Source organism: Triticum aestivum, chromosome 7A (genome assembly GCF_018294505.1).
Source record: "Triticum aestivum cultivar Chinese Spring chromosome 7A, IWGSC CS RefSeq v2.1, whole genome shotgun sequence".
NCBI lineage: Eukaryota > Viridiplantae > Streptophyta > Magnoliopsida > Poales > Poaceae > Triticum > Triticum aestivum.
Genome location: NC_057812.1, coordinates 308,315,156 through 308,326,809, shown reverse-complemented (window position 1 = coordinate 308,326,809; position 11,654 = coordinate 308,315,156). Strand labels below are relative to the sequence as shown.

General features: G+C 45.3%; 1 protein-coding gene across 1 annotated transcript; it reads right to left on the bottom strand.

Annotated features, from left to right (window-relative positions):
• Positions 1-5,577: 5,577 nt before the first annotated feature.
• On the bottom strand, positions 5,578-9,112 carry LOC123154020 (serine carboxypeptidase-like 51). Its single transcript, XM_044572838.1, has 12 exons — positions 8,844-9,112; positions 8,558-8,652; positions 8,361-8,468; positions 8,017-8,263; positions 7,843-7,886; positions 7,685-7,752; positions 7,447-7,552; positions 7,091-7,348; positions 6,927-6,977; positions 6,513-6,565; positions 6,274-6,430; positions 5,578-5,900 (listed from the first exon to the last, which is right to left on the bottom strand). The coding sequence occupies exons 1-12, from the start codon at positions 8,998-9,000 to the stop codon at positions 5,832-5,834; spliced, it is 1,413 nt and encodes a 470-aa protein (XP_044428773.1). The 5' UTR covers positions 9,001-9,112; the 3' UTR covers positions 5,578-5,831.
• Between the last annotated feature and the right edge of the window lie 2,542 nt (positions 9,113-11,654).

The following is an 11,654-nucleotide window of genomic DNA, read 5'->3' as shown; positions in this document are numbered from 1 at the left end:
GAGTAGAGATGCAACATGTATCCTCGTTGTCGTTGTGTGTTGATGACTTGTTGTATGTAATGAATGATACATTTGCATATGTGTCCCATCAACTCACGCCTACTCGCACGGCACACGGATCGCGTGGCGGCACATATATTATTATTATTATTCTCTTTGGGTGATTAATGCTGCCGCTTTATTGCTTAACCGAAGCATGGCACGTATTCATTGTTGGTCTAACGCTCATGGTTCGAATAAATAATCCGTTTGGGATATTGGTTCCAAATTATTAATAATCTCCTGTCTGTAATTAGATAAAAATTACATCAAAATTGGTCTCAAATTTGACAAAAAAATATAAATACAATGCCACTTTGTATTGGTGTCCATATGAGTGCTATAAAAAAGCAAATTTGAGGCTTTTTAGTAAATGCACTATTCGTCCTCAAAGCCCATAAATTTATTTATTTTTGCACAGATCGCATTTTAAGGAATTTCATCATGAAATTTTACACTTACAAATCACATTCCTGTTTACTTGTACATTTCTTTTATATTTTTTCGAAATGAGAAGTTTGAATTTGGTTTTTTTTTTCAAAAAATTTGGCCAAGCTGCAAAACGCCCACTCCAACTCCTGGCTCTATGCTGTCTTATTCTACTTAAGTAGGAGTAGATTATAGAGGTAAATACACTGGCAATCTTACAACTTGCGCGTGGACGACCAGTTTATTGTACAAACTTATAAAATACATATTGCAGTCATCAAACTTACGTGGTTGTGCAAACATGGTCACATTTCTTATAAGCAGTCGTATTTGCTGCCCGGGTGGCATACCAGCCAGCATACCAGGGCCACTGTCATTGGCTAGTAGCGGTGCATGTTTTTTTACAGAAATACACTCAGATTTTTATTAATTACAACACATGACTACACATATTGTCTTGGAAGAAATAGAAAGGAAAAAAGAGTGATGCCCTCAATAGGCAATCTTATAGTCAAGCTTACTATACGAGTGACTATAAGCAAGGACTCTAGATGAATGAGAGGAAAGAGAGAAAAGTAAGGAAAAAACTACTTTACTATATATGAGTAATTAAAAAGATTGACTCTTGGTGACAATGGTTTTATATAGCCAACTCCAGCAGAAATGTTCAATGGAGCTCGGCCTCCATGGAGGCCAAATTTGAAATGATCAAAATTCAAATTTGCACAATTCAAAAATATTTAAAAAAAATACACATATACTTAGAGACATAATGCACACGTGTGTAAATTTTCAAGACAAAATACATTAAAATGAGTGCTACAAAAAACAAATATGAGGCTTTTTAGTAGATGCACTATTCATCCTCAAAGTCCGTGATTTCTTTTTTGCAAAGATCTTATTTTCAGGAATTTCACTATGAAATTTTACACATACACATCACATTCTTATTTACTTGTACAAATTTTTTCCAGATTTTTCTGACATGAAAAGTTTGAAATTGGATTTTTAAAAAAAAAATAGGCCAAGCTCCAAAGCGCCCACTCTGGCTCCTGGCTTTATGTTGTCTTGTTCTACTTAAGTAAGAGTAGAATATATAGGTAAATACACTGAAAGTCTTAGAACTTGCTCGCGACGGTCAGTAGGCCGGAATCAATTGTTGTAATAACTTTGACAAGTAAATCTTTAAGAAATGCTCGCTCAGGTCAACAACTGAAGAATAAATGAAAACTAAAAAATCTATTGTGTGCTCGCACATGACGGGTCAAACGTAAGAAATAATATTTTTTGTGAATCAGAACTTCCATTTTATCTAGAATTTGGAACCAAAAGTATCTTCAATTTATGTGCTATAAAAACCATTACTTTTATTCCTACTAGCTAGTACAGTCTTAATCTTTTTTAACTTCGTAACAATCCCAGTTAGTGTTGATTAATTCCTTGACTGGACTTAAAGACTACTAGCAAGCTGCGGATATCTTATGGGTGTACATGTGCTCAACAAGCAAAACAGCTGTTGATTTGTCCGAAACATGTGCTCAATATTTGAATTTAGACAATTGTTGATTTGTCTGAGAGAATTTACGTACATTCATTCTGAACTCTATTTTCTTTTACTGATATTTTTAATTTAAAATTATTTGTATTCAAACAAAAATTCGGTGATTTGTCTAAAATAAGTTACATACTCTGTCCGGTCCTTTTTAGTCCGTATATAAGTTTTTTTCAAAGTCAAAGTTCTACTTTGACTAAATTTATAGAAAAAAGTATCAACATCCACAATATCAAATCGATATTGTTAGATTCATTATGAAATGTAGTTATATATATTGAGAGAATTCCTTATTTGGCCCTTTCTTAAAATTTGGTTACTTTTTTGGCCCAAAAAACTTCATTTTTCCCTTCTTGACACTTCAATTTCATTTTGTTCCCTACGTGACATTTTCATCCATTTTTCAAACAAAGGTGATTTGTCCACAAACAAACGTGGGTGGTTTGCACACATAAAGATACCGCAGTAGTTGCCGGTTTGAATCACCACAGTGCGCATTATTTTAATTTTCACAATCTTTGTCGCGCTGACAACGGGCCTTTGCCACGCTGGCGTGCCATGTAGGCAGCCTCATACCTGAATTGTGACCGTATTTTCACGCCGATGCAAGTTTGAGGACTGGAATAATGTATTTTACAAGTTTATATGCACCAAATCGACCATGCAAGTTGTAAGACTTGCGGTGTTTCCTCTAGATTAGATTATAGTATAGATGTGGTGACGAGACAATTGCCTTGGTGGCCTATCAAGATGCGTTCGGTTGGGCTGGGCCTTCCCCATCTTCATTGACCTCACCAAGGCGATGACGACGAGGCAAGGGCAAGGCAATCTACTAGGGCAGCGTGCGGGTGTTTATTAGAGTTTTTTTTTTGAAACGGAGGCAAAAGATTTGCCTCATCGATTAATTAAGAAGAAGAGAGTTGCCCCGTTAATTAACGGAAAATCGGGCGAAAACCGACACATATAAACCACATGCGGACTACTTGCTGAGAAAGAAATTGCATGACCACACGGTTAACCCGACAAACATACATAGGATGAAACAATCATGATCCTTCACACTTCTACATCACAAAGAAACCCCCAACCAAACCAAGGTTACAGACAACAGACACCACCAAATCCATGGAGACGAGCCAATCGAAGATGGTGGTCGAAGAGATTGAGTATCATCCATTAAACAGCCGCTGACGCCTTACCAGTGGCGCCACTCTTCTTGCCTATGCTCCTGAGAGCCTTCTTCACCTGCTTGATTTTGCCCGTAGAAGCCTCCTCCGCTACGAGGCAAGCAATCGCCTTGCCAGATCCAGGACTAACTGCCTCCAAACGGGTGAGCAAGCCGCCGAGCTTTTTCACGAAGACCAACTCGTCAATATGTGCCAACATACCATCACGGTCAAAGATGGGCGGCCGGATGGACTTTAGCGCCTCAGAATTAGGTGCCAAAGCACCTACACCCACAGACGGCACCTGGCCAACAGCCACAGGTGAGAGAGCAATAGCAACATCCAACCCTTCATGGTCCACAAAGGCGAGTGGCTGACTGTGCTCCAACGACGGTGGTGAGGTCGAGGTCGGCATCGTCAAGGCCCCTCCAAGCGACTCCATCTCCATAGGAAGCATCATCGAAATAGGCGAAGTGGGCTCCCCACAAAGCTTTTGCAGCTCATGCATAATCTGAAGCACCGGAGCCACGACCTCGATAACAGCTTCACTTCCAGAAGTAATTGGCACGATAGGCAACGGCGATGGGCAGGATGCACTGCGAGGGGAGAGATCTCCATACATGCCAGCTTCCTCATCGGCCGAATTAACATGGATCTCGGGCAGCAGGGACATAACAGGCACAACCTGGAGCTTGGCAAGAGCGGCCTCTACATTTGCCAAAACACTCCCAACTCTCGCCAAGCAGTCTTGCAGCTCGGTGCGGAGCAGCACAACCTGCTCCATGAGGACCAACTGTTGCGGTACATCTGTCGGGGTAGCATCGTTGGCAGGAGCAAACATCGGGGTAGCATCGTTGGCAGGAGCAGATATTGGTGGATTCAGTGGAGTAACATGACTTAGCGGCATAGTCTGGTCCCTGGGTTGTTTTGCGCGGCAAAAGCGAGCAATGTGGCCAAAGCGAAGGCAGTTCCTGCACCGAACTGGGTCCCTGCAAGAGCAGGCATGATGACCTCTGCAGAGGCACCGAAAGCATCGGTCCCTCAGCCACGCCGGAGGAGTCGGTTGTGCATTAGAAGCGGGATGCCGGAAGCCTGTTGAAGATGGTGAATGACGGCGCCCCTTGACGAGGTGCCAGTCCCCAAATGAATCTTCATGAGGTGCCGGCGCACAACACATGAGAGCAGCTTGAGACTTCTCCTTGCGGAAGCATCCAAGCCAATCTCCCCAAGCCGAATGCACGGGAGAAGTGACTGGGACGGTGCAAGACATGCTTGCAGAGTCGCCTGATGCCAGCGGCGACGACAACGACGTTCGGGAAGCAGTGTACTCAATCGGCGTAGCCGTCGACAGGGATGCAGGAGTCGATGCCGGAGGCGGCGACAGCTGGTCGGCAGAGTTGCTGGCAGGGAGAGCGGTGGTGGTGGCCTGCAGGATCGGAGATGTCACTGTCGGCCCAGCAGGACCACGATTCTCCCGATCTTGAATGGGCAGAGTGCACTGGAGAAGAGCATGAGCCGCCGGAGTTGGACAACCACATTGCAGGGTCGACTGAAGGTGCAGATCCTGAACGGACGCGCCGGCCATGGTAGCATGGACGACGGGCAGGCGCGCTGTAGCGCTCGTCTTCACGGTCCTTGGCAGACAACAACCATGGGCCAGATGACCACCTACGGCCGGATCGGCCTTGCGGAAGGCGAGTGCAGCCGCGGCCAGCTAGACGGCGGCGGTAGCCAAGGACGACCGAGCGAGAGCCAACGGTGTCGTTGGAGCGGGAGCCGGTGGTGTCATCGTAGCGGCTAAGGTCTTGAGCACGGGGAGCATCACGGACACAGCAGGGCAGGCGAGCGTTGGCGGCGGCGCTGGATCCCGATCCAGATCCAACTGAGCAGGGGACGGGGATGGCAGCGGGATGATGCGCTGCACGGAGCCCGCGGGGAGCGCGACAGGAGGTGGCGGCAGCATGCCGGCCGGCCGGACGCAGGGCTGCGGTTTGGTGGCCGACGGGGCCGGAATGGCCACCGTCGGTGTGGGTGTGGGCGGCTGGTCGCGGTCGCTCGAAACTGCACTTCCAGCGTTTAGGCTTTGCACATGTTACTTCCAGCCTCAAGCATCATGTTGCTGGTGGCCATTTAGAGTTTTTTTAATTTTCTAGCTATGTTTAAGTAGACTTTGGCCGACGTTTAACCGGCCATTTATATATAATTATGCTTAATTAATCACTTTTGGTCACTTCGGTATAAATGGGTCGGTCTCCTGTTCACCTGCCGGCCTAAATGAAAAATCGGACGCGCACGTCCACATGGCCGATCCACACGAACAAAAAGCGGACAAAGTGTGCGTTTTACCTCTAGATTATACGTACTAGTATACATATAGTGACAGCGGAAGTGTATGCAATAAATTTTGATTTTTGATCATACCCTGCCACCGAAAAGTAACACAGTTGCGCCAGTATTGTAGTATGCTGTAAAGTCAAACAGATGTCTCTCTCTCTCTCTATTCATTTATATCTGTTTTCTCATCTTTCCTATCTCATAAATGTCCGCCACTGTCTTTTACAGTTTACTGTGAAAAGAAAAAGGAAAAAGGGAATCTTTTCTTGTGTTGGTGTCAGGCTGCTTGGTGTGTCGCCGTCGTCTTGTTTCTACCGAGCAGGAGATTGTGTAATGTCACCCAGCATGTTGAGTGCAGGGCAAGGGTTGTCGATCGGTATCTACCACAGCAAAAAGTGGAGCATTAGATTTTAGCCAGCAATACCATGGACATTCAACAGGCAGCAAGCAGTACACCTGCCTGGCCCCCTATCTGTATATATCACTATTTCTGCCTGCTGCCTCTCTCTTCTCACAGGCAATGCATATACGGTACTAAATTTTTCTATGTGTGGTGGAGAGATGTGCATGTGCATGATGAGAAAACTATCTCACCAACCACTAGATGAATGCACACTCTCCTCCAGGTCAAGCCTGTAGGACGGAATTATTGCATTAAGTTGCACATGCACATGGATGCTCCCAACGCCAGCAGTATGGTAAGGTGCTCAATTATTTGATGGATGCGTGAGTGCAAGTTTTCTGTTGGATTACCATGTGGCCAGCTCCCAGTATCCAGTAGAATTTCAGGTTCTTGTACGACTTGAGGAAGGCCTGGGTGCCGGCTGCTTCACCTTCACCTTCACCTTCACCCCCCTTGCAGTAGAGCGGCTTTCTGGGCGACCCTGTGAAATTCTTCAGACCTTCCCACCTGGCAGCATGCAATCAAGTTAAACTCATATTATGTCCTTGCAAACACACGGGCACATAAACATGTGAGTTGCAGCACTTACTTGAGCTTCTGGACCCAGTCCAGTGTTCCCTTGGTTGCGCAGATGAGATCGAGCTGCAAGAACAAACGTTGATTGGTTGGATCTCATTACAAAATGCAAAGTATTCTACTGGTCATTAAGTCGAGAGATTCTGCGATGCGTTTGCGCGGCCCAGTGAGTGATTGATCATCCACGCCACACTTGCAGGTAAGCAACAGCGGTTAGAACAAACTTGGGGTGACACATGTCAGGGATTTTGATCGATTTGGAAGCATGCGTGCGCATACAACACTAGACGGTCAAATCAAAACGACAAGACCGATGGGCAGGCAACAAATGCGTGCAGGCTTGGGTCCTCTATTTGGATTGCAAGACGCGCACGGATGGATCAACAGCAACTACTAGTAGCCGGACACAAGAGAGACGGTGGTTTACCTGTCCGCTATAGATGGTCACCTCCACGCCAAGTTTCAAGAGCTCGTCAACCTGCATGCATCCATTATCACTCACAGCAGGTTAATTAGAGTAAGCCATTAGCTGCACTGAAATTAGTTAGGTACTGTAGGAACTAGTGTAGCTAGCTAGCTAGTGGTGACAACCTCGTTGATTCTTGGCTTCATGAAGTCGCCTGCGAGGGCTTCGAACACGTCGCCTGACTGCTCTCCCCAGGTGAAGTTGTTGGGGATGATGCCGAGCTTGGCCTTGACCTCGGCGTTCATGAGGCCGTCGAGGCCGCCTTCCCTCGTCGCCTTGGAGCTCAGGTACCTCGTGTAGCCCACCTTCCTCACAGCCGCCCCCGCGGTCGCCAGCACCGCAGCGTCCTCCGACGACTCGTCCTTGAGGATGTTGTAGAAGTTCTGCAACACCCACCATGCAATTACAAGTCAGTACTACTTGTAGTTGTACAACACAAACAAAGCAGAGGCAGGGGCACGAGGGGAGGGAGGATGCGCACCACGGAGTTGCTCTGCTCAAGGACGGCCGACTCGAGGTCCTCCCACGACTTCTCCGCCGCCGCGTACTGCTTCGCCTTGAGCTGCGCCTTGATCTTATTCGCTAGGCTGCGTGTCACGCATCGTCGTCAGTTGTTGTTGTTTCTTTTTTTGAAAGAATTATTTTAATAATTATTTACAAGTAGTAGTAGTATATAAAGGCCGATCGCACAGAATTGGAAGGTTTTCGTTTTTCACTACCTGTCGCATTGCTGCAGCCCCTTCTCGTCGATACGGGACAGTTGGTACAGCAAGGGGCCCCATGACAACTGCACCCAGTAAATTCTCTCTGTTAATTACTTCTACTTACTCGATTATTAATTCAGCAAGCACAATACGGGGCAGTCGTTAAGACTTACCACGGAGTCCTCTGGTGAAATCCAGCTATCCCCCAGGGCCACACCTGCATGCGGCGTGGCCAAAAATTCAGTTACTATAATGGATTGATTATTATTACTACATTAGCTGCATCATGATGGGCTAGCTCGTTAATGGATTTAATAGGCTATTATTGGCTGGCTCTAGTAGTGTACCTCCAAGCTTGGCCTTGAGGTGTCCATGTCGGATGGCCTTGAGCGCGGTGAGCGCGGTGGTGACGGCGAACTTGCCGCCGTACGACTCGGCCACGATGTAGAGCGGGCTCCCCTGCAGCCGCTTGTTGTGCCGGTAGAGCTTGATGAGTAGCGCCGTCAGGTCGCGCGCCGCCTGGCCGTCCGTGCGCGCCATCAGGCTCTTGTTGCCACCCTCCACGAAGCTGAACCCCGTGCCCACGGGGTTGTCCTGCCCACCATTGCGGAGCAATCTCAGAACTCAAAAACTAACCGGCAATTGCCATTGCCCAGCCCCACGCGAGGACGAAGATGAGGTTGCTACTTACGACGAAGAGGAGGTCGGCCTTGTTGAGCCAGGTGGTGGCGCGGGGCTTGAGGTCCGTGTCCAGCGGCCCGATCTCCATGAAGTTGCCGTAACCCACCCCCGACGCGCCCTGCAATGCATATATGCCAGATTGAATCATCAGTATGCTCCTCTATGCAAGATTTTTTCTTTTTGAATTGGTGCTGGCTAGCTACTCACCGGGCCGCCCTGAAGCCACAGCACGGTCGGCCATGGCGCCGTGCCGTTGTCGACGCGGTGGGGGCTACGGTACAGCCACCAGAACATGTGCGCCTCTGCAGAGTTCAATTGTTAACCACGCCACCATGAGCTACAACAACAACAAGAAGAAGAAGAAGAAGAAGAAGAAGAAGAAGAAGAAGAAGAAGAAGAAGAAGAAGAAGAAGAAGAAGAAGAAGAAGAAGAAGAAGAAGAAGAAGAAGAAGAAGAAGAAGAAGAAGAAGAAGAGAAACACTAATTTTCTTACTGGGTCGGACTTGCATGTATCCCCACTCCTCCGTCCCATCGGCGGTGCCGGCGGCGGCGGCGCGGGAGGGCAGGACGAGGAGGAGCGCGACGAGAGCGACGCAGGACAGCAGGAGCGACCTCGCCGCCGCCATTGTGGAGCTGTGACAAGGACTCATCGTGGACGACAGGAGCAGGACGCACGCTGGAGCAGGAGGCCGTGTGAGGCTGGGATATATATGGTGGCGCTGGGACGTTGTGCACGGTATACAGGTCGTACAACAACGACGCCAAGGAGGGGAGATCGTTTGCGTCTGTTTGTTGAAATCCCGTCCGGATGACGACGTGTAAAAAAAGAAAAAAACGATGACGACGTGCAAACTACTCCGATCTGGACTGGAATAAAGATCCAGGTAACTCCTCGCAAGAATCCCTGTACGTAATCGGAACTGCCTTCCGTTCCATACTCTCATCTTCTTATCTGATGAAACGGTTGGACCGGTACCATACGTGTAGATAGATACAGTCGAGACTTCGGAAGGACATAAAAGTTTCGGCTGACAAACTTTTTTTTTCTCTTGTCACGATTTCTTTTTTTAACATCAGTAACACTCATACATGCATGCATACACTCATTTTTATGAACACACATACACACACCTTGTCCTTATGAGCATCTCTTGAGATTTACGAAGTCACTGTACGTGTCTCGTCTTTAATAGGAACGTTTCCTCTTACTGAAAGCGCATCGCCTCGTCTTCGATGGGAATGTTTCCTCTTATTGAAAGCGCATCACCGAAAATCCTGAAATAAATCTAGGAATAATGCGAGCATCGGGACTTGAACCCCTGGTGGGTTGAGGATACCAATGTCCCTCTAACCATCCAACCACAAGTTGATTCGCCTCTCGCCATGATTTCATTAAGCATTATATAAGCAAGAAGAAGAAAATTTGGTAGGGTAGTTGAGTGAATTTATGCTTACGAGATGAGATGGTTCTTATATACTTCTTTTGTTCGGAAATACTTGTCATCAAAATAAATAAAAGATGATGTATCTAGATGTATTTTAATTTTAAATATATTTTTTTCGTTTATTTTGATGACAAGTATTTTCAGACGAAGAAAATATATAGTACGCTTGATTAGATGCGAGGACCTGCCATGAGCAGTCCATGGAATTTATAAAAGCTGGTAGTAGTATGGGCCAGCAATATATGGGAGTAGAATGGAGGCGGTGCACGCTTGCTAGCTCGGCCTTCACTTCTCAGTCGTCTTGGAAAGGACCCATCGAATCCAATCCAATCGACCACCATTCTTGACAGTCAACACATACCTTTTCCAAGTTCATGCGCACGCGTTCTATCATACTCCAACTCATTTCTGCAGGACTGCTTTTAGTTTTACCACTACGGCTGCGCATTGCGGGGTTCTAGGCCTAGTATTATCATATTTTGCCATACATTTTTGCCAACCTTGATTAAGTTTAGTTCATCAGAATGAAAGTCACACGTTGGCAAGCCTAAAGGAATATTGTCATACTTTTTTGTGTGTATGTCATATGGGGCTCAAATGTGGCTTGCCTAAGGTGTGGCTTGAACCAAACGCTCATCTAAGTTAGTCAAACTTGTTTAACTTTAGGTGTGGCAACCTTTGGCAAAGTTAGTCACAAACCAAACAGCCCCTACATACTACACTGTACACCTAACCTGACGCTTCAAACTAGCACGTGCATGTATGGCCATGGAATAGAAACAGAGGCCTCATTTGCCTCGAGGAATTTTGTATGAATTCCATAAAATAGGATTTCTGTAGAAAAATTATCTTTAAAGCCCTTTGATTTGTAGAAATAGATTTCTATTTCTATGAAGGAATTCTTTCTATACTTCATATTTCATAGACAAATAAATATTAGTGTACACTCAATGAAAAACATCCTATGATCTGAGCCAAAGGGCATTTTTTCTTTCTATTCATATTCATAGGATTTAAGATGCATACCATCTCATTTTCTATAACTTTTTTATTTCTATGATTTCCCTATCATCCGAACCAAAGGAAGCCAGAGTACTTTTTTAGCTTTTCTTTCTTTACAAAAAGGACATGCAAGAACTTGAGCGCCTTCAGTCATCAGGTCAGGATATGACAAGATAAAATGGAGTGAAAATGTTTGGGTCTTAAGATAATTTGTGTAACTTTGTGCATTCCATGGTTCGATGTATACAGTTTTCCGGTTTATACGGTATTAATACTTTGGTAAACACGGTATCAAATCAAGAGACGGTTCAGATTCGGTATACATACCAAATTATTCTGGTATATAGCATAATAACCAAAGTTGATGCAAATTTGAAAATGACATAATAATAATTTGCAAATTTATGACTCAAAACGCATACTTTTTTATACAAACACTATATAAGTATATATGCATGCATGGATTCATGCTTTGATGGTTATGTATGTGTTGAACATTTTTTAAGAGAAAAATTATTGTGTTACAGAAAAAAGGACGTGCTTAGCAAGGAATCTGGCTCCTGTACAAAAAATGACTACTTTTGTGGTTGTTCGCCTAAAAAATATTCTTTTTACTTTGGTTCATTCAGTTAACCGTTCGATTTTTCGGTATATACCATAAAACGGAAATTCAAGATGGTATGGGAAGTTCATACCATACCAAAGCCACAAACCATAAAATTGATTCGGTTCAGTTTATTTTCCGTATGGTTTTTTGGTTTAGTTCTAAAATTACATAGTGACATTTTCATGATGCTAGAGGCAGAAGATTACTTTTTGCTTGTCATGCAATTGCTTTCCCGTTTGCATGCATTCAT

Coding starts and splice junctions, on each gene's coding strand:
- LOC123154020 (XM_044572838.1), bottom strand. CDS start 9,000: ATGAGTCCTTGTCACAGCTCCACAATGGCGGCGGCGAGGTCGCTCCTG. Junction 7,753..7,842: donor TTTCACCAGAGGACTCCGTG/GTAAGTCTTAAC, acceptor TACTGGGTGCAG/TTGTCATGGGGCCCCTTGCT. Junction 6,431..6,512: donor GACTGGGTCCAGAAGCTCAA/GTAAGTGCTGCA, acceptor GCATGCTGCCAG/GTGGGAAGGTCTGAAGAATT.